This window comes from Artemia sp. Qi Xiang Cuo, chromosome 5 (assembly GCF_049724085.1).
Source record: "Artemia sp. Qi Xiang Cuo chromosome 5, ASM4972408v1, whole genome shotgun sequence".
NCBI classification, from domain to species: Eukaryota; Metazoa; Arthropoda; class Branchiopoda; order Anostraca; family Artemiidae; genus Artemia; species Artemia sp. Qi Xiang Cuo.
The window spans coordinates 61,333,355-61,357,799 of record NC_142798.1 but is presented as its reverse complement, the minus strand read 5'-3'; the positions used below and the strand labels follow the sequence as shown (position 1 = coordinate 61,357,799).

The window sequence follows — 24,445 nt, the reverse complement described above, 5'->3', positions numbered from 1 at the left end:
GATAGCAAGAAATGACTATACTATGAATTGACCAAATATTATTAAAAAAAAGTTTATATAGGAAAAAAAGTGATATTCAAAATATCACGGATTTATTTCAAAGCTGATATCTACTAGATACTAAATTAGGACCCCCCCTCCTATTCCATACCCTCTGTTGACGTTGACATGCAAGAATTTTCCTTGCACAATATGTAATTTATTAAAAAGTAAATAATTTGGACAGCCATCAATGAGTCTATCTTCAAGCGCCAAAAATGACCTTGGTGACAGAACGAATTAAAATCAAATTCAAGGTAAGCCATTTAAATTATCTATCCTCTAACAAGAGTGGCATAAATTCCATTTGAAGTGAAGCTAGAGGGGAAATTCAGGAATCAATAATTTGCTTCAACATTCCAAAGGAGACAGAAGTGAGAAAGAGTCGACAGAGATAGCCCCAAAATGAACGGATATTCATAATTTATTTTGACATCCGCAGAATAAAAAGTGGCATATGTCACTTAGAAAATATCTGACACATAAAATGTAATTTCTTGGTGGGTGTGTAAAGAAAGTGGAACGACGGCTCCCATCAAGTTATTAGAATATAATAAGACGGCAAATATTGGACCGATTAAACCGTCTTTTATGATTAATTGGACAAGGAATTTCTTTTACTCGTTGCTGAGGATCATGGCACATGTTATTTCGAATTAAAGCTGCAAATTGGGTTGAACATTAATCATACGAGGCGGTGAGAAGTTAAGTAGATCATCTTCACTGATTGTTTCTATATTTTAGTATATAAACTTAGAAAATCGCCTTGATTAGCTTTGCTTTGTAAAAATTAACATTAGCAGCATTTTGGTGTATCAGTGGAAAACTTTGTACTACCCATCAGTATATTGACTAACAATAACAAAAAGTAAGCAATACGTTTAGTCATTGGATACTATTCACAAACATTTTTTTCGTTTCGGGAGACCAATTCGGACAAGGCAATGCTGGCACAATTAAACAAATTTTCCATGCTTAATAAACGATGATCCTTTACACCAAAGAAGTATACATGATTTCTGTCCGGGGGAGGGGTCATTTTTGTTCGGGGGATGTTCCACAAAAAAAAACTTTACCAAAAGCATCAAAAATTTGTTAACATGCATTTTCTTTACTTTTTAAACGAGTCAGACAAAATTTCAGGTAGATGGGGGGGGGGTGAAACCCATTAGCCTCCCACCGGATAAGGCCTTATTATACACTCTTTCGGCTCTAAAATTGATGCATCAAAATCAGAACAAGCAATTCACCGTCTTTAGAAATGTTCTCCTTTTTTCTTTGAACTTGACTCATTTTGTTTCTGAACGTTTCACTTCTTGCTAAATCAACAGCTCAATAAAAAAAAAAAAAAAAAAAAAAAAAAAAAAAAAAAAAAAGAAGTGAGAAATATGACTCATTACTGACTTGGATTATGCCGCACCACTATGGTTCGGCAGAAAACATTTAAGAAATTTTTTAAGCTTGTTTACGTTTTCGAGAAGGGAAAATGTGTTTATGCATATCTTAACATGGGGCTATTAGCATTTGCTTAAATAAAAAATTACTATTATTGAATGAACACATATTTTATAGTTTAGGACAAATAAGTTTTTTTCATTAGTTGGTATGAATCAAAGGCAGATCTAGAGTAAAATCTTTGGGGAGGGGGCAACTTGACATGGGCGCCTAATTTACTCTTTATTATAAAGAATAAAAAATGGAACGAGGGCACCAGAAAAATCTTGAGGGGGGTACCCGTCCCCTCTCGATCCGCACCTGGTTTTAATTCTTACATTTTGAAGGTTCTATTGCAAATTTCTTAAGTTAAGAATCAGTCAATAGCTTTAACACCAAAATTTATGAGGAAAAAAAAAATTAACTTACTGGATCAATAATGATGGATGATTTCATCTAGTTTGAACTCATCCTCTTGTTTAGTTTATTATAGATAATATTTTGCTTCTGTTATTTTTCTTTGAGTTTATTAAGGATGATTCGTTGTTATTGATGACCAGCGTTGTCACATCATATGCTGTTTTTACAGGTCATACATTCGTTCAAAATAATCACCAATTAGGTAAGACTTCATTTGACTTGACTATTCCATCCGATATCAAGAATTATAAGTGATAACAAAGAGGGATAGCACAAGTCCCCAAGGAATATAAGTGTGAGGGATAAATGATAATAATGAGGGATACAACAAATATAACAAAGTACGTCCTGAGTTAGTGTATATTACAGACGTCACGGACACCCTAAACGTCAGCTGTCAAAATGAGGTATCAAAGCTTATTTCCCTTCAGGCATCAATATCTCCTTTTCTTTAATATAGGTAAAGACAAAATTCCAGCTGATGATCCAGAGACATATTAAATTCTTTGTAGTTGAAGGGAATTTAAAGGGCTTGGATACTCTATATAGCCCGACCTACAGTATTTTAAGCGGTCTTTACACGTTTTTTCTTTGTGGGCAGAATATAACTTAGAAGAAAGAAGAAGCATAAAATACTCATGCAGCCCACAACAAATATAATTGCCCTTCTGAAAAATATTCTGCCAATAAGGAGTCAACATCATCTCGGGTATCTCAGCATAATTTTACTTACAGTTAGAGTCTAGCAATATAACGGTGAATCTTTGGGTGAATCCTATATAGATGCTGGAAAAGACCCTTGCATTAAAGAACATGAAAGGAATAACTGAATCATGGTGGAACGATAATTTTTATACTTTGCTAGAAATCAAAGGTCACACTTTCCACAGGAAAAATCGAAGAAATCAAAAACATAGTGGGGTGTTATTTCGAACCTTGAGGTCAAGAAAAGAAGGGTAGTTCTGGGATAGTTCTAGGAAGCTGGAGTTTACAGACCTCCTTCAGCTTCATCTTCTAGGCATTTTTTTAGAGTTAATGGACATTCAATTGCGAAAACTGCTAATTATTACTTGATCCTCTTTTATAAAAGGGGATTTTAATTTTGATTTGAATTCATAAAATAATATTTTACGCCGTAATTTTTGCGTATGTCATTCACTTTTAACTTAAAGCCTTCAATTAATATTTGCACTAAAATAAGGATTATGGTTCCTAGAAATCCTGCACTTTTGATTAATGATATCTTTCTATAAATTTTAAATAAATTTAATAGATTATTAATTAATTTTATAAATTTAGTAATACAATATTGCCTGAATTCTCAAATGATACTTTCCAAACAGTGTGAAATACTGGTGATAGAACTTAATTAATGATTCTTAAAAATTGAATTGGCCAGTCCTAAATAATTATCTTCCGTCTTCACTAACACAAAAAAGCAATAAATGAAGGATGATTACTTGAATAAAAAAAATCTAAATTAAATAGAAGTATTAAACTAAAGAAGCCATGGATAAGACAAAACTTCACTAAACATAATTAATAGAAAGAACCGCCTTTATAAGACGAGCGTGATAAGTAATAGTAAGTGATAAGAATGTGTGTAAGAATTATATCAGTGATAAACTCAGAAAAGCTGAGAATTATCAATATTTAAAAAAAGTTAGAAATAACAAGAGAATCCAGCTAAAACTTGAAGGACATTTAAGTTAGTCATTGGTACTAGCACGCCACTTTATATAAGCGGTACTAGGACGCCACCTTATTTAAATAGCACGCCAGGTTATATAAGCGGTACTAGGACGCCACCTTATTTAAATAGCACGCCAGGTTATATAAGCGGTACTAGGACGCCACCTTATTTAAATAGCACGCCAGGTTATATAAGCGGTACTAGAACGCCACCTTATTTAAATCGGCAAAATTACCCGGTCAACTTCCTAAAAGAATGGCTTACCCTTTTTCTAATGTAGGTTATAAAAGGAAAAGTCCATTAAAACATATACTAAGGACAGGCCTTTTGAAAAGTTTTGGGCCCTCCATGTAACATGACCATGGCTTATGAAAGTGGCTGATCAAGAAGGGATTGATTTAGTATCTTTACGCAAAGTGGCGCTGCAGAGTATATATCCTTAAGGATAGCGAAATCGATTTTGCTATTGATTATGAAAAATCCCGAAATCGATTTTGTTAATGTTTACTACAAAGAAGTTCCCATTGAGTCTTTGCCAAGTGAGGCAAATCCGGATATCTATTTGATTGAAATAGTGCGAGCATAAAACCACCGCTTAGCTTGGACTTAGTAGTTCGCTAAACTTATATCAGGTTGATTTGACAAAGTTTTTGTCTATGCTGTGCTAGTTTGTTTTTTGAAGAGGCTCAATTAACCAGTTCAATGGCCCTCACTAAAGATCATTTCATAGAAGAATGGACCAAATGTCGGACTTGATCAAGAAGCTAGAAGATGATAATAAAGTGCTTAAATTAAAAAAAAAAAACCTTCGTGCCGAGTTTCATAATTTAATCATGATAAATGTCCGCATGGACCTACATACCAGGAGGAAAAATATACTTGTGCATGGAGCAGATATGGCTAGAAATGAATGCACCGAATCTGTAGTCCGAGAGTCTGTAGTCCGAGAGTGAAAAATAGCCTCGAAATTCATAAGGTTGAAATTGATAAGCGTTATCGGATGGCTAAAAAGTCTTCAGACTGGTCTAACGGGCCTGGTACTACAAAGGGCACTGATCCCATTGTTGTTGAGTTTAACAGTCCTTCTACAAAGGATCTCATCATGACGAATTATAGCAAGCTTATAAATCTGGAATAAGTTTAGCTTGTGACTTGCCTGCAGAACTAGAACGTAGGAGAAAAGATTTATTGGGTCTCGGTTATAAGCTTAGAGGCTCGAAGAAAGTTAGTGAGACACGAATGATTAAAAAGGGCATTAAACTCTGACTAGAATCTAAAAAATCTAAGACCGCCCAATGGATAAAAAGTGACGATTCATGATATGATTTCCTTCGAGCACCAGTTCCAGGTCATACTGATGACTACTCAGATGATTAATGCTTATGAGTTTTTGTTTTTCCATTTGGTTTGAGCGATTTCAGCTTTTGTATATCCTTGTGCCCTTCTTCTTTTTTTGCGGACGAAACTGAAATTTGTTGTTCTATTTCTTTTTTGTGTTATTGTTTTGCTAGTGCAGTATAATTTTTTTTCTTTTGCCTTTTTGTAGTTTTCCGAATTTCCACAAATTATTCAAACAGTTTATAATATTATCTTGCTTCAATCTCCAAATCACTACTAACAATAAGATCCTAATTATGTCAAAAATATTTTTGGTAGGTAATTTTAATATCAGTCACTGATGGGATTAAGGGAAACGAACCTGAGCCTTCGATTGATTTTTCTAATTTAGAGCGAAATTATTTGGATCTTTCCCTGCTTTTTGATATTAAAATGAGTAAGAATGATGATATAAATTTTATGATATGAGTAATTTTCCCAAATCCCATTATCACTTAAACCCTAGTGAAATGTGTAAAACGATTGATGATTCTCGTTTTTCTATTATGCAGACAAACTGTCGAGGTATTTGTTCATCGTTTGGTGAGGTCCAATTATTTGGTGAAACATGTTTACCGTCTATTATTGGACTGTGTGAGACTTTTACCAACCCTCAGAATTCTACTCTTCTAGATATTCCACGTCATTCAGTAGAATTTTTACATCGGCGTCAAAAAAATAAATAAAATAAAAAATATAAATTTAAAAAATAGAATTTAAAAAATATAATAAAAAAAATAAAAAAATAAAATAAAATAAATTAAAAAAAAACTTAAAAAATAAAATAAAAAATAAAATAAAAATAAATACATTTTTTTTACATCGGCAATTTATGTGCATAATTCCTTGCCTTATTACCGAAGAAATGATTTTTCTGTTAACGAGGAAGGAATTTTTGAGTCCTTATTTCTTGAAGTAAATTATACATCTAATAATAAAATACTGATTTCCGAAATTTATCCTTCACTTTCTTCATCTACTATAGATTTTTGTTTATATTTGGAAAAAATAAATAAAATCAGAAAATTGAAGTATGCCAACATTTTTCTAATGGGTGACTTTAACATTAATTTAATGCAGTCGCTTAGAAATATTTCTAAGTATTTTAGAATACTATAAATATTTAGAAATATAGAATTTATTTCTATATTTGCTAGTCATGGTCTTTTTCCATCCATTACTATTCCTACAAGAGTCACCCAGTCGTCACAGACTCTAACTGACAACATATTTTCATCGATTTTACCAACTTCAGACACATCGGACCATTATTATTTCAGACACATCAGACCATTTCCCGGTACCGGCTACCTTTAAATCGATGATTTAAATATAGTTTCAAAAAGAGAAATAAAAAAGGAGCATCATTTTTTAATTTTTCAGAGGATAATTTAATACTCTTTAGAGAAGATTTGTCTATAAATATAAATTAATCAGTAATTTTGGATGAAAAAGATATAAATATTGCTTTTCGAACATTTCATGCAATAGTTACTAATAAGTTAAAAAAAAGATGCGAAGAAATGTATACACAACGTTCAAGAGAAGATTCTTTAAGAAGACCTTTGATTCTGTTTGGCTTATTAAAATGTGTTAATGAAAAAATGCGCTCATGGCCCTGTTCCAAGAAACGTCCATCAATAAATCCATTAAATGATTACAGCAAGTATAAGATTATATTGAGTAAGGTTTTGAGAAAAGCTAAAGAGAGTTATTATTATAAAAAATTTGCTGATTGGGGTAATAATGTGAAAAAAGTTTGGAATTTAATAAAAAGGGTCATTAACCCAAATTCTACAGGATCTTCTATGCCTTCTAAACTTTTACATGGAGGCCAGGAAGTAAGTGATAGTTTGGAGGTGGCATGGGGTTTTAACAGAGTTTTTTGGTGTAATGGGTGAAGAAGTAATTAATACAGCTTCCAAGATTGATAAGAAGTTCGCAGATTTTTTACCGCCACCATGTATTGGATCAATGGGTTTTGTTCCTGTAACGGAAGAAGATGTAATCCTAATTGTTAAAAATCTTAAAGGTACTTCATCTTCAGGCTGTGACAAGATTCAAACAAAAGTAATCAGAGAAAGCATCCATTCACTGGTGAAGCCTCTAACTTATTTGGTCAACTTTTCTATTGATAATGGCGAAATTCCATCTGATTTTAAAAATGCTAGGGTTGTCCCACTTTTTAAAGGCGGAGTTCCCCTTGCTGTTACGAAAAACAGACTTATATCATTGCTTTCAGTCTTTTCTGAAATTTTTGAAAAAGCAGTGTACCATCAGCTATATAGGTTTCTTGCTAAGAAAGAAATTCTTAAAGTCAGATAAGTTTGATTCAGACCTTGGTAACCCACAAAAGACGCGCTTTCATCTTCAATACTTTTTATTATTAAAGTGATGGATATAAACGTAACTCCTGCTGCGGTTTTGATTGACTTAAATAAAAGCTTTCGATTGTGTGGTTTCTAAAATTTTATTAGGAATATTAAATCATGCTGGTATTCGTGGCAATTTACTATCATGGTTCAGGAGTTACCTTAACAATAGAAAGATCTTTATAGGTAATGATAAGTTAAATGCTACTGAGACTAATTGTGGCGTACCACAAGGCTCCACACTTGGGTCACTGTTATTTATTATTCTTATCAATGATATACAGTTTATATTGCATGGACCACCAAGTAATTGTTGCTTCCTCTGTGCTAATAATTTACCTGTTGAGGAAGAAAAGTCTGGTGATGACCTGGTGCAAAGTTTTGCTGATGATACAGCGATTGGAATAGCTGATGATGATTTTTCTTCACTTTACAATAAGCTTATATTAGCTATTGAGCGATTTTATGATTGAATGGATGCCAATAAGCTAGTGATGAATGTTCTTAAATTACAAATTTTGATTTTTTTCGCGAACAGCAATATCCCATCCCGATGATGGGGGGCTATTAACACCGAGAGGCGTGATTAGCAAACCTGAGACAGGTTTCACTAAATACTTGGGGCTTTTGCTTGATGAAAATCTTTCTTTCAAGCATCATGTGAAGGCTGTATATTTGAAAGTCTGAAGGAATTGCTGCATGATTAAAAAAACTTAAACATTTTTTCCACAAAAAGATTTTACGCCTGCTTTATTTTTTTCTGATCCAATTCCATCTCAAATATTGTTCAATAGTTTGGATGTCGACATTTAAAACTTCTATTGAAATATTGAAGAAAAATAATGATAAAGCTCTTTTACTTATAGGAGATGAGGATTTACAGTCAACAAATAATTTACATAAAATTGCTTGCTCTAGGTTTGCTTACCGATTTCATCATGGACTTTTGCCTGAGTGTTTTTCAAATTTTTTTTTCAAAATATATCAAATTTCCATAATGTAAATATTAGAACTAAAGATTAACTTAACATTCATCCTAAACCTTGCACAAGATCCGATTTTTCTATTGATATAGTCTGCTCTAGGGCGTGGAATGCGTTGCCTAAAGATTTAAAAGAGAAGAGGTCAGTGGATCATTTAAATTTGTGATAAAAAAGTATTTTGGGTCATTAGCGTTGATTGTTGTTGGTTGTTGTTTTTTTTTTTTGGGGGGGAGAGGGGGGAATGGGAAACAGAAAGGTTTGAAGGGTAGTTAAAAGTAGGCTAAAAGGAATTATGTTGTTTTGGATTCGTTTCCTTTTACTGATTGGTTTATCTTGGGAGCTTGATCTCACTTTAGTTAGTGTAGAGTGGATGGATTTTAAAGCTCACGCGAATTGCAGCAATTTAGGTTACCTCAACAGGCTATGGCCAAGAGGAAAAGTGTTTAGTAATTTAAAGTTTTTACTTAACGATTGTATTTTTTTTTTTTTTTATGAATTTGTTGTTTATATGCTTATTGAATCTATTATTAATAAAACTCAAAAGCGGATCCAGGATTTTTGTTCGGGGGGGGGGGGTTACCTGATTTTTACAGGTATTTACCTGTAAAAATACCTTTACAGGTATTTTTTAGACTAATTTTCGACTCGGTCAAAAATTTCGGGTGGGGGGGGTTCAAACCGGGTAACCCCCCCCCCTCCCCTGGATACGGCCTTGATAAAACTGATTGAAAACTGAATTGAATTGAACAGAAGCTTTACTCCCCAGTAATTTTAAAAGAACTAAAATTCTATCATTATTATAACAGATAGTGACTCAAAAGATTTTAAAAAGTGACTTAAAAGATTTGTGAGTATTCACTCTGAAAAGTAAAAAACAAGACACTATCTCGATTTATTCCTTTTTGATGAAAAGAAAACTAAGTGATGGCGGCGACTAATCTACTTTATCATTCAAAATTCTTAATCCTCCTTTGCGTATGGTTATTTTTTACAATGCCTGATGTTCGGCAACTTTTTTTTCAATATACAAAACAAAAGCTGAGAGGGATGATAGATAATTCTTTGCCTTAACACTGGTAAGATCAGTGATCACCAAGTTGAGAAAATCCCTTTTGCAATGCTAACCTTCCGCAGCAAACTTTGCTTGGACAAATTCTCAAAAAGCGGCAGTCATAGATACATCTTTTGAAATTAATGCTATGTCAACTTAATCGAAGCTGTTCAGTGTTTTTAGTTTATTATTTATTTTATTCTAGTACCTTTCTGCTACCCTGATCAGTGGAAAATTGAAGGATTCAAACATGACTGGTGATGAAGCGATACAGCCTCATTCAAATTGCTTGAAAACTTATCGGAAGACTTGAAAAGCAACAGCTAGTGGGAGCTTAAATACCAATTCCACAATGTTTCAGAATGAGTAGACCAGGCCCGAATAATTTAAAATAAAATGCGTATTTTTATGCACAAATCACAAAATCATATCTTCGGTAACTATCTTCTTCTTTTATCTCACCTTTCACTTTTTCTTTCTTTCAGTAAATGTCCTCAAGTCCGTATTTTGTCAATTACGAGCTAAACTTTTTTCCAAGTTAAATTAATAAGATTTTCTATGTTCTATACCGCCATACCAAGAAATATATTTCTGGCGCAAAAACATAGATTCCCTTTTACCAGAAGTACGAACCGCACTAATTACCTTTATCAAACTGTCAACATAATCTTCCCCTTATTACCTTACTTTAGAGAACGAATCTTTAACATAAATTTTCTGAAATTACCACCATTTACTCCACTCCAGGGAAATCCTTTAACATTACACTATTTTCATCTCTAATAGTAAACAACTGGCTTACCAAGACCTGTATCTTGTCTAATTCCATATTTCTTCTGTAAAAGGCTTAAGTCTGGCTCGCTCAATGTAGTCTCTGGTGAAATGTTTTCTGGGAGAGTGACTTTCAAGTTGCAAACAGGAGTCTGAGGTGGTTCCCCCTTACCAACCTATAAGGAAATGATTTTTTTTCAAGAAATTCACTTAGAACGTGCAATGATTTTAGAAGAGGCAAATCTAGAGAGGAATAAGATCAGTATTATTTTTCACTGTTCCTTATTAATGCAGTTTGATCTTGAATTAGGCTATCCGTCTCCAAAATGTGGCAAACAGAGGACCTCCCAGAAGTCACTTTACAAAACACTTTTTATCACTTTTTTTAAATAACATGTAAACCACCAACAATAAATATGATCTAGAGATAATTTACAAAATCCCTTATGAGTGGATAATGGTATATGCTTTTAGAGTACCGACACACCCATAAAAAAAAAGTCAGCCTAAATGGCCAAGGACATGTTGCAAGCACATGAGGGGAGCAATTCAGCTTTATACGATTTACAAAACAACTCATGGTTTGAGAAAATCGAAAGACATTAGTAGAGTGCAATAAAGGTGAGATGAAGGGTTAGCCTTATCATTACTCCCATATGCGAGCATTAACAACACAAATCTCTTCTAAGATAAAGTTAAGGTCAATTTCTGGCCATTTCTTTATTTAACCAGCGAAAAACTTTGACCCTCCAGTCCCAGCATACGACGCTCATACTGTTAACATAGTTTCTCAAATCAGAATCACAAGCGATCAAGTCAAAGTCATCAACAATTTGAATTTATCCATAATATCAAAATCAATAAAACTTCACAACAGTTAGGCTATGGTAGTAAAAAACATGAAACCCAAAACGAACAGAAATTACAATAAATAACCGAGTCAAACTCAAAACGAGCAGAAATTAACATGAGGAGGGCTCAAAACCCCTATGCCTTCCCAAGGCCAGAACATAATTTGCACTTTACTGAAAAAATATAAATGTTTTTACTTTTATAACTTTAATAAATCTTATAATATTAAGATTTTGATTACTAAATATCAATATATGTATATTAAACTGACAATGCACATTCATTTGTATTTTATTCATGTTAATTTCTGCTCGTTATGAGTTTGACTCGGTTATTTATTCTAATTTCTCTTCGTTTAGGGTTTCATTTACTTATCGATACTGATTTGTGGTAGTTTCACACTTGGTAGATTATTTGATTTTATTTTTGCTGATTTTTGTTTTCATGGAGTTGTTTACTATCCTTTGAAAAACTTATTTTGTGGAAAAAGATTTTTTCAATTAATTTCTGTTTGTTTTATATTGACATAGTCTTTTCAGGGAAAAAGTAAGTAATACTTTAAATCTTTTTGTTATCTTAAGACTTTATAGTTTGGCCTACTATTTGTATGCTGGAGAAAAATGTTCAGCAATTTTTAACAATATACCCCCTTTCAAAAATCTGGACACAAATTGACCTGACACAGTTGACCTGAAATAGAAAACTTGATACCATTCGCAAAAAATCTGTTTACTTTCTTTGATAGCTTGGATACACTTAAGCAATTTTGATTTGGTTCAATTTTAAGAGCAGAAGTAGCCCCGAAAGTCATTCTTGGGATACTGCTGAGATGCCTTATTGGGAATTAGCATTAACACAGTGCATTTTGATTTAATCTTAAGGCAGCATTTTAGTTTTAAAACATAATGGGCAAATGGGCGGGTGGGCGTGGGAGGAGGATTAGTTGCCCTCCAATAAATTTCGACTATTAAAAGGGAATTAGCCCTTTCTATTTTCAATGGAATGAGCTCTTTTCGAAGTTCCTACGACAACTCTTTCTATACGAAGTGCCCTGGTCTAAAAAAAAAAAAAATAAAAAAAAAAAATACATTGTAACCAAATCGATCTTAACTATAAAAATGTCAAGCCTTCCAATCAATTTCGACTATTAGAAAGGGCACTAGCCCTTTCAGTTTCCAATTGAATGAGCCCTTTTTGAGTTTCTACGACAACGCTTTCTATAAACACCTTGTATGCCCCCAGGGCATAAATTACAACCCTTGCATTGAGGGCTGTGAGGGGGTTTTCATCCTCCACAACCTAATTTCCAGAACTTCCGACTACGTTAAACAAAATGGCTATCTCAAAATTTTGATTGAATATGTTTGGGGAAATGGTGGGCGTGAGAGGGGCGTTAGTTGATCTCTACTCATTTTCAACTATTAAAAAAGGCACTATCCCTTTCGATTTCTAACCGAATGAGCCCTTTTGAAGTTTCTACGACAACGCTTTCTATAAACGCCTTCTATGCTCCCCGGGCAAAATTTAAATCCCTTGCCCTGAGGGCTGGGGGGTTTGTCATCCTCAAAGACTTAATTTCCAGAACTTTCAACTATGTTGAACAAAATTGCTATCTATTGAAGTTTCTACGACAACAGTTTCTATATATACCTGATATGTCGCCAGGATATAACTTGCGCCTTTTGATCTGGGGGTTGAGAGGGGGTTATATATTTCAGAGAATTAGTTTTCAAATCATTCAGCTACGTAAAACAAAATGATATTTTCAAAGTCTTGATAGAATTCGTCCCCGGAAATGTTTGACGTCGGATGGGGTTTAGTTACTCTCCAATCACTTTCGACTATTAAAAAGGGCACAAACCCTTCTAATTTCCAATCGAATGAGCCCCTTTTGAAGTTTCTACGACAACTTCGATACGAAGATCCCTGCTTCGATACGATACGAAAAAAAAAAAAAAAAAAAAAAAAAAATTGTGCCCACGTCCTTCTTTATTTAGGCAGCGCTATTGCGCTGCCTTTGATCAGTTCGCTTAGCATCATTTTACACATGTTGTTCCATGCACTACTCTAGACAGTGTCGGATTACCCAAACATGTAGTCAGTTTTAGCAGCTGCAAATACATTTGATACCCCCAGGACCGAATGGCTTCGAAATAACTACACATTAGCTTTGAGACTCTCGATGCCTTATAGTAGTTTTATATGGGCTAAGCAGACGATCATACTGATGTACTTAAGGTCGATAAGAATGTAAACTTAATTTTGACTGGTTGACTTTTTTTTACTGACCAATAATAGACCATTTTACATAATTACGTTCAGTGGAGTCAATTCAGGAAAATTTAAGGGGGGGGGGGAGGAGGAGTGAATTGTATTTTTAAATACGATGGGTGGAGCAAATTTTTTTCAACTTTATAAATGAAAAAGCCAAAAACCCGAATTTTCAATAAAAATAACCCTCAAAAGGTATTTTTTTCAAAATCTAGAGAAAGGAGTAAAAATAATCTATGGAAACACAGACCCCCCCCCCAACACTTCTTTATTTGATCAGCCTACGTTATGAAATGGTAACGTGAAATGGGTTCTAATGTGAATTATGTACTACTGCAAAATCCGAAAACCTTTCAATATATTTAATATTTATTTTTTCTCCTATAAGATTAATCAAAAGTGAAAAAACTTTTTCAATTTCAAACTTTTTTGCTATTTTTTTTCTTCTTTTATATCATCAAAATGACTCAAGAAACATTTCCATGATTTCGTGCACTTTGCAATATTATGTTAAGCTTTGTTTACATTAGTGTTTTTTCTTCTCAGTAAGTCTTTCCAACTCTCGCGATTCAAACCCTTCTCCGTTGAAATTTAATTAAGGTTTCCCCGCGTTGCTCGTAAAGTTTCGTTTCGAATAAAAAATGAGCATGTCTGAGCCACTGTCACTTTTAAAGGATGGTAAAATTATGCTGTTTCTATATTAAAATATGTTCGACATCACAGTGATTTTTTATCAGCTACTTTCTCACGCTTAGAAACACGCGACATTCGTGCACAATAGAAGAAACCTTAGAAAGAAAACCTACATGTGCGTTGCTGAATAAGAATTGATGTGATTCCAAAAATAACTTAAATTTATTCCTGTTTGAATCTGAAAATTTTAGTCCTGATTCACAAAGAAGGGAAGGGAAGGGAAGGGAAGGGAAGGGAAGGGAAGAGAGAGAGAGAGAGAGAGAGAGAGAGAGAGAGAGAGAGAGAGAGAGAGAGAGAAAGAGATAGATAAAAAGAGAGACAGACAGACAGAAAGAGAGAGAGAGAGAGAGAGAGAGAGAGAGAGAAACAAGAAGGGAGTGCGATATTCAAAAGCTTACCCTGGCATCTTTCATAAAAGCAATCCTTCCAACAGGTTCAGAGGCTGTGTCACGAAGTCTTGCATTGAAAGCTAGGCGATTTTCTCTGAATGCTTTAAATATTAAGGATAATTGTTCTCCAGATTTTGTTACAGGTACCAAATTTCCACCAAACTCAAGATACTGAGATTTATTATCAAGAACCTATAAGAAAAAAAAATATCGATGTAAGAAAAGTAACGGAGTGCTCAACAAACAACCAGAATCTGGAATCATAGAGAAGGCTCAATTAGGACACTTACTTTTGCTTCCCACCATCTTTGGTTGAGATTCTACATCCTCGTCTGGCATGTGCCGAGGTAAGAAGGAATTACTTATTACCTCTCGCTAAATCAGAATTGATGCGGACTCTCCAAAATCATAAATGCAAGGCTTCAACACTTGGGCTTACTTTTGTCCAAATTTGGTCAATATATGATAAATCCTTGTCAAATGTCGTGATTACAAGAATTTAGTTACTAGTTTCCTTTCCTTTCCACAATGGCAGCAGTCAGTCCAGATATTGAAAAAAAAAACAACTAAAACACCGACTCTTACTTTATGCTAAGTTTGAGGGTGAGGGGGTATTTGGCAATCTCCCCTTGTGGATGGTCTAGTACCATGCCTATAGGGACCCCTTTTCTCTTTAAAGATAGGTTGTGTCTGGGCACCCAAAAGCTAATTATTCTTACCTCTCACAAACTTAAATATTCAGATGACACAAACGTAGCGACTGATTCCCCCCCCCTCCCATTAAGGTAAGGTCAGAAATAGACCTCCAAAAAGTTCAACTAGGACACTTACTATTAATATCTACCAGGTTCAGTTAAGATCATACAAGTTACTTTGGTAGATCGCCTGATGAAATGAATTTAGGGATCTACCTTTAGTCCCTGGAAGAGGCGCGTTTGTGCCCAAGAAGCCCAATGACACAATTAAGACACTAACTTTTACTTCCAGTCTAGTTTTGTTGCAATATGACAGCCCCAAATAATATATATGTAAGTGACAAGATTTCGGAAATTCCAATCTTCACCCACACATGGGTCGGATCGTAGCAAGACTTGTTCAACTTCCTTAATATTAGAACAATTGTCTGAGCTGAATTTGAAATCCCTACACCCTTCCCCCTGTCACTGAGCTGTATTCTACTTACCATACAATTAGCGAGCGATTTTTTTTTCTTTTTTTTATTACCACAGTTACCACTACAGTGGTAACTGTGGTAAGTACCACACTTAGTGGTACTTTCAACTTTTAAATGAACTCATAGTCCTTAACATTGAGTGCTAATATCAAAACCTTCAGAAATGTCTAGCAAAACTAACCAGTTCAGACCCCCGCCCTGGTGATATCCAAATTGTTCCTCTATTAATATATGAATATACGCCAGCTATGTCCAAGTATATGTCAAAGTTAAGTTGGAATTAAATTCTTCTCTTCTCAATCTCCAAGTTCGACAAACATATTTATTGTAGAAGCCTAATCCTATTAGCAGGAGTCCTAATAGGCTTCCTTTTGTTTATTGTAGATAGTTAGCAAGACTTCCGGGAATTGTCGCCATCTAGTAATAATAATTATTACTGTTTATTTGCCTTTGTTTCTGCGCAGGTTTGGCATCATGATGTAAAAAACTTGAATTAGTAGTCGTAGAAAACTTTGAACAATCCCGCTGCAAGAGAGTGTTGAATGCAAGAAAAGAAGAACAGTTCAGAATGCAGGAAATTGAAGTCATTATTTATTTTCAAAACACAGAAACTAAGAAGCAACTGAAAGTCAATTTTATTTGATATGTAGATACCAAACAGTGCTATTTTTTTACGATAGTCGCGCGTCCTTTTTTATGAATGGCAAGGACCTTGCGTGATTCAGAATCTTAATAATTTGATTCACGAGATGAACTGGCCATATGCGATATAGGTTACTAAAAAAACAGAATAAATAGACGGATTGCACTTAATAATATTGCTAGTGTAGAAGACAACCACCGCTGGGATGTAAGTTTACAAAGTTTTTTTTTGTCATCACAATATGATACATGCCATCCGCAAAAATTATATCCATCCACCCATGTATATTATACATGCTATCCGCGGGATGTCTAACTCGTCTTGTATTTTTTAATATAAATTTGTTGACGTTTGGAGTCTAGTCAATAAGGTCCAATGGTTGAAGCCAAATGTCATGGTCCAGAATCTTCCATAAAAAAAAAAAAAAAAAAAAAAAAAATAAGTTACATGACCAAATATGCTTGAAGACTGTGACGATAAAATAAATTTTTATATCCCTTTTATTTTATTGATAAGTGTGGTAATAATGGTGGCGTAAAAGCCCAATCGTGAAATTATACTTTCGGCTGACTTCGGGTGTACTGATATCGTAAAAAGTAATATTTTGAAGTGGTAGGGGAAATTATACACCAATCCCACATATGACTATATTTAATATATTTGAACTATATTTAATGAATATATATGAATAATATATATTTATTTTTGAATAATATAAATATATAATATTTATATCATATATTTATAATATTTATATATAAATAAATAAGAAGTGTATATAATATAAATATATATTTAAATATATTTACATTTGAATATATTAGAACAATAAAAATATATTTGAAATATATTATAATGAAATATACTTAACAGAACCCCCAATCAATATGGTCTAGAAAAGTGCAAGAACCAGGTCAAAGACGGATCAATGAAAGGTCCGTAGTATCAATGTAACTGTGTGCCGTAATTGCAATAGTAACTTTAATGTTAAATCAATGTTTAGTTTTTAGGTTATATCGATGTTTAGTGTCAAGCTTAACTGCTCTCACGTTTTATTTTACTGCCTGGACTCATCTCTCAATTTATTTTTGGTCGTGTCGATGTTAAAAGTTTACTTGGTTACGAGAAAACATGCATTAGTACATACTGATTTTTGGTTAAAACTGAAATTTCATTCGGAAGCACAGTCCTTTTGTGTAACTAAAATTTTTACAAATATATATCCTTTCATTTAAAGTTTATCTTGTTTTCATGCTATCACAAAACTATAGAGTGAGAAATGGCTTGGAAAGAGAATTAATCTTAGTTATCGGATAACAAATTTTTTGAACCAGCGTTTAAAATCATATATTAGCTGAAACAATGTTTAACATTTAAATGTCTTTCACACCAGAATTAGCCAAAAAGCTTGAAGGACGACGGGCATACAAAAGCAAAACCGTGGTATACACTCTTTTATAACCAGGGAAACGATTTTTCTCCCTTCGGGACAACACCCCCTTATAATTCCCTTCACCCGCCCCCCCCCCTAAAAAAAAAATCTTGAAATTTTCAACTCGATTCCTTAGCGGCCAGATAAAATAAGGCATACTCTCTTATAATGATAGGAAGCCAACTAAATCTGATTTTAAATGCACTGAAGAAATACTGGCTTCTGCTACCCGTTGTATAGCCCCACGTGATTGCCTATGTGTTGTTTTGAATTGACTTAACTTTATTAATCAAAAACACTCTACATAAATTTGTACAAAGGAGACAGAGAAGTAACTCATTACGTCTCCTTTGATAATGAAGACACTTACCAGTTATTTAAATATAGAGCAAGGTACAGTATATATAAGCAATAGAAAAACAAATTATAATAAATTATTATCCAATTTTAAATTTTAGCTTAAAATGTAAATGATAAATGACTAAAAATCTTCTTCTTTTTAGTCTTTCAATGATGTCACTTGAATTTTAGACGTGTTATTGATTCGGAAATCAATGAATAATTAATTCATTGAGTCCCCTCCTCGAGATTTTTGTTCGTCTTGTAAAAAAAGTAAAAAAAATGCATATAAAAAAAAATTGTGATGGGATTTTTAGGGTTTTCTTTGCCCTCCCATCCCCCTGAAGAAAATTCGTAGATGCGTAACCAGCTCTGGGATCATCGTAACCAGCGTTAATAGGTAGCTCTTCGAAAAACTACCATAATTTTAATAATTCTAACTTTAAAAAATTTAATAATTTTAATACTTTTAACTAATATAAAAGTGTTATATTAGTTATAATCCTCTTAGAAGTGTTATAACTAATAAACACTTTTCCCACAAGGATCTACTCTATGCCCTATCATAAGTTCGGCTTTGCCAAATTTGATTTAAGTTTTAATTTTTAGCTGCAAAAACGATGGTTGTGTTTCTAGTCTTTATGCTGACAAAAAAAAAAAATGCAAATCAACGTAAGTTACAAAACAGTTAATGCTTTTAATTCCTTTGGTATTTTTTGTCTCTGACAAACAATATCAACACACTTGAGCATTGAACTGAAAAGCAATTAAAGTTCAAACTCGAGTTACAAAAAAAAACAAGACCGAACATTTGCAAAACTCATAGGTATTTTCTATAATTGTCGTCAACAAAAATTTTCTGTAAACGGTTCAAATTATGTTTCTAATAAAATATAGATATTAAGCTAAATAATAGCTAAAGAATAAATATAATCTGCCGAGCATTGAAAATTTTTGGTAAAGATAAGATTGATCATGAACTTTGTTGTTAGATGATTCCTGTGTAACTTAAAACTTGTCCCTGTGATCAACCTTATGCTTGAATTTTTTTTTTATTATTATTATTATTATTATTTTTTTTGTGGATTGAATAGTTTCTCTACAATTCCTTCTATATGTATTACGTCTATTTTTGTGCGAGGATTGCACCCTTTTCCTACAATTATGTCTACATTGGGTGGCTCGAATATACAGAGTTTTGATTAAATTTACTACCTTTTAACTCTTTAACCGTGGTACTCAGTTAAGAAAAAAGAAACAGGACAAATAGAAAACTTTGCTATTCACAAATATAACTTAACAAAAGCAAGTTAACTTATAGTTAATTTAACTAACTTAACTTGGTTAAGTTAACTTAACGAATTTAACAAATATAATATAACTTAATTATACAATTATTTTAATTAAATACAATTACAGATCTACAATTAAAAATATATTAAAAATATTAATTAATTATATATTAAAAATATATTAAAAATTAAAAATATACAATTAACTTAATTAAACAAATAACAACCTAACTTAATTTATACAATCGTGTTAAGCTTTCGGAAAATTTATAAAACACCCGGTGCACAGATATGCGATTAAATACGCAATTTTAGAGATTTCAAAAAATAAATTTATTGGGGGGGGGGGCACTCCATGGGTAGAAACGTATGTAGGTAACCCCCTCCCCCGAAAATGGTAGAATTAATGGTAAATACGGTAAATTATGGGAAAATTCCAATTTTTGACCTGAGATTTACGGACCCAAAGACCTGCTCCATGCAATTAACGGAGGTGGGCTGTTGGCCCTATATCCCTAAGTATTTGCTATTCTAAGGAAATTGCATCCACCAGGTTACAATAAAACCTTAATATTAATCCCCCAGGCCATGTTAATATTTTGTTTTTACACGTAACTTTCAGGTACATTTAAGCATTTAAACTGGTGATGTAATGAGATGTAAGAGGTCAGATTATTTAAAATTTATTGTTTAAAAAATTGGGGTCCTAAGCAATGCTAACACTACATTATGATCTTTCATATAACCTATACGGAGGGCGGTATCCATGATTTTTGTTTGGGGGGGGGGGGGGTAAAAAAAACACTTTAAGATCACATCAGAAATGTGTCTTATGTATTTTATAACGATTTTACGAATCAGACAAACATTGGGGGGGGGGGTCAAGTCCCCTAACCCCTTCCCTGAATACGGCCTTGTCTGCGCGTAATATTTTTCGAATGTTATAACAACTGTTTAGAATTGTAGTAAAGGTTTTTTTTTATGAGTTGAATATTTATGATGATAAACAGATGCTCAGAGTAAACCATTTTCTGTTCAAAAGACTGCAACAACACATTTCAAACTATTAAAAATTGACAAACTAGACATGTTGAATACGTTCCAAGACCGCATTCAGGGGTTAAATCGTGTTTTTTCTAATGTATTTATGACCTACTCTAAAGTTCCATTTCCTTTATCTCGTGTTTTGAATATCTAGACATCCTATTCTTGTCATAAAAGTTCATTGAGTTCTACGAATCCTGCTAGAAACTGTTAGATATTAAGTTTACTTTTGTCTGGCGAGGAAATTAGTTTCTGAATTCTATTAAGATGAATAGTCTGATGAGAGAACTTGAAAATACAATATTAGGAAAGTATCTTTTTTTTAATTTCCTTCTTATCTTCTTCCCATCTTTATTTGCCTTGCTATTTCCCCTCTTTATGCCTTGTCTGGAAATGGACTAAATATATTAACTTATTATTTTAATATTTATAAATATGCTAAAGATATTGTGAATATGTTAAAAAAGAACAAAACAAGTAAGAATGATACGTTGTTTTATTCATAGCCATTCAAAATTTTCATCGGAATAATTGCTTGGAAAATGAACAATACATTTTTATATCTTATTTAAATTAATAAAACTAAGTTGTCAAATATAAAATGATTCAAAATCAAAACTCACATAGATGTTGCCAAGATATCGTTCTGTTTTTTCCTAGTGAAGCAACTAATCTAATTATTCTTCAACAATTCCCTCAACATTGTCAGACATTTTGGGAATTTTGTCAAAACCTGAGCGGAAATAACAAAGCAAGCTTGTGTCTATTCCATTCATGGATTCCCAAATTAGACGTAAATAAACTTAAAAGTTAAACCCAACTTTAGTCTTGGAATAGCGAGAAAACAAGAGAAACTCTAGATAAGAGAAAACGCATTTCCAGAATCATTTAATTGTCCTCTGCTAAAAGTTTTTGTACACATCAAAAGAACTTTACTATCGAGAGACATTTTTTTAAGCCTAAAATCAGTATTTAGCTCAAATGTTGCCACGATCATGTTCAATGATAAGCAGAACGAGTTTACAGACACAAAATTAATGATATGTTAATGCATAGTATGGACCCCTATTGACCCTTACTAGGTTCCCAAGCGGCCTTATCGGGAAGTAGTACCCTCTTCGAGAAATTAAAGCCTAACCGAATTATATCTTGCTTTAAACAATCTGTTTGTACTTATTTTGGCGTTTTAGGCCTATCTCGTGTCCTTCATAAATTTTTTTGAAGAAAATCAACCCTAGCCCTAGATGAACCCAACCCTAGATGATGTGATATATGCTTTAACTGCTTATAACAGCACCCTTTCAAAAAAAAGATTTTCTCCTGTCACTTTGGGCTAACTTACAATAAAAGAATCTAAATATTATTTATTTGTGCTGTCTCCTTCAGCAACTAGTATTACAAAATGTTGGTGATGAACATAAGTTAATCTCATTGCATTTTTTAAACTGAAGTTTCATTTACCATAAAGACGAAAGCAAGTTTATAACAGGATTTTTCGCAACCAATTATGTTTAACACCAAAAATCAATTACTCTCTCTCTCTGCTAATATCAGCTAAGAGAGCTTAATAAAATTCCACGCTTGGTTCTATCAAAGAAAAAGAACATTCATCAATGTCCTATCAATCTTTATTCCCAAAAGAGACTGAACCTACCAAGCCCTATTTTCGCCCTAAAAATTGATAGCATCGAGGAACCAAATTAATTCTTTTTTTTTCTTGCTAAAGCACCAAAATATTCGATTCTAATGGGACTTATACATCGAATAACAACAATACTTTATCACACCAGCACGATGTATGCCGGAGACAATATTATCTGTTTTTTTTTAATTGATGTGTAGCTCGGTACAAGTGTGTATTGAACTTTAACTTCCTATGAACATGTTCTTTGGAAAAGTAATTGGTCCTGTACAGTAAATTGGTCCTGTACAGTACAGTAAAAATAAACAACCGAAAAAGTCTCCTGTTTTCGTTTTTCTGCCAAATTCCTGTCATGTAGTAGACTGTACCGCATATCGAATTACAACAACCGACCAAAGTGAAAAATTGATCAAACACTTGAAAACCTTAATAGAGTAAAGCCAAGACAGAAGGTCAAACAGTTCGTGCTAACGAACTGTAAGTAAGAAGCAACTCGGCTCAATAGTAACCAAAACTCTAAAAAACGTAATTTTAATAACATAGATACATAAAAAAAAATCAGCGTGTTATGCTGATTCCAAATAAAAGTTCTAATGCCTTTTTAAGTGACCAAAAAGACTGGAGGGCAACTTGCCCCCCCCCCCACCCACGCCCATTTTTACCTCAGTTATGCGATCAAAATTTTCAGACAGCCATTTTGTTCAGAATAGTTGAAAGATCAAATAGTGGTCTTTAGGAGTAAAATGACCTCCCACGCCCCCACAGTCCGTAGGGAGAGGCCTGTAAGTTTATGAAATTTTCCCGTAGTTTACGTATAATATTTGTTATTGGGAAGTTTACAACCATTTTTCGGGAAGGGTGTGGGGGAGGGAATTTTGTGCATGGGGTGAATTTCTATGGGGAGAATCTTTCTTGGAGAGGGACATTTCTGGGGGGGGGGGGGTGAATTTTCCAGGAGAAACTTTACACTGGGGCGATTTGACAGAATTCCTATATGAATTTTTTTTAATTGTCTTACATTCTCTTTGCCGACTAAATTTTGCATGTGGAGATGTTCCGATGGAATTATCCGGGGGCTATTTTCCGTGTGTTTTGATTTCCGGGAAAAATCTCCACAAAAGGGGGCATTTCCGGAATTATTAAGAAACCGATTAGAAATTAAAATCTTTTTCAAATGAAAGTATGCTAAGGGTAATTTTCCAGGATGAATCGTTCGTAAGAAATTTTACGGGGGGGGGGGGGGTCAGCGAGGATGAAACTGTCTGGAGGGAATTTGACGATGGAGGCGGGGGGGGGGGGCACTTTACGTTGGATGAAATTTCCACAGAGGAGTTTCCCGTGAGGGAGGGGGGATGTATTCCATGGGAGGTGAGCCAGATTTACCGGCTTATTTGGGAAACGATCAGAAATTAAATTAAAAAAAACAAGTTTTCTAACTGAAAGTAAGGAGTAAAATTATAACCTAAAACAAACAGAAATGATTTCGTATATGAGGGGTTGCCCCCTCCTCAATGCCTAGCTCTTTACCTAAAGCTGCTATCACTTAAAAAAAAGAAGCTTCTTATACTAATTAAACAGCCCCCGTGTTTCAGTAGCCACTCTTTAAAAATTGGGTCAAAACAAAACTTTAGCGCAAAGAGAAAGGTATTGAGGAGGGGGCAACCATCCCCTTCCGAAGCCACATTTCATTTTTAATGTAGTTGCCATATATTTTATGATGCTTTCACATAAACAGAACGGTTTTATTTATTTGTATCAGTGTCTTTGCATCAGTTTTGAATAGGGCTTTATCAACTTAAGAATACATACATACAACTTGAAAATACATACGTAAATAGTACGACTTTTTTTTAACATTGCATATATTAAATACGTAACTTCACCTAACCTAGGTTCCTCCCCCCCCCAAACCCCAAAAAACAATCGTTTGAATATTGTAAAATCCATGAGAAACAACGCTTTGCAATCAATTTAGGCCTCTGAAATAGCCGTTTGACGGGTTTAAGGGATTTTTCCGCCGTCCAACAGAAAACTGTTAGCTAACATTTTCCCCAACAATTGTTTTTCCGCTGTCCAACTTAAAATTGTTAGCTAACATTGTTAAAGGATTTCTCTGACAAATCAAATACTTGTTGAAGGAAATTGTTGGGGAATTTAAAGCAAAATATTCAAATAAGCGGAATGGGTACTTTTTATGCTTACAATATTGATAGAGAATCGAGGACTGCTACTATTTCTTATTTTTCTTCCTTTCTCCTTCTAGTTTTTTAGAAATATCTTTTCTGGTAATCTCATTGAAAAAAAATCAATAACATGCATAAATAGTACGACTACTAAAAACAACAAACCCAATCCATTCAAAGCTTCACTCTTTATCCCTCCCAAGAAGTTTCAAGTTCAATTAAATCTTTTCTTATGACCTCTATCAACCCCATTCGGGCACTGCTTGACATTCGTTTGGCCTTAGACGGATAACTCATAAGATCAATCTTTGACAGTTGGTCAAAATGAAAAAAAAACGTAAAGAAGAGAGA

At 33.6% G+C, this 24,445-nt stretch overlaps 1 protein-coding gene across 9 annotated transcripts in view; it reads right to left on the bottom strand.

The window, feature by feature from the left end:
- Positions 1–24,445, bottom strand: part of LOC148952344 (uncharacterized) — a 363,983-nt gene that overhangs the window by 81,054 nt on the left and 258,484 nt on the right. For all 9 annotated transcript variants that reach the window (XM_089089795.1, XM_089089796.1, XM_089089797.1 and 6 more), the window contains 2 exons: positions 14,355–14,537; positions 10,172–10,316 (listed from right to left, as the gene is read on the bottom strand). In XM_089089795.1, coding sequence (XP_088945921.1) covers positions 10,172–10,316; positions 14,355–14,537 — 328 coding nt within the window. The remainder of the gene's footprint in view (positions 1–10,171; positions 10,317–14,354; positions 14,538–24,445) is intronic.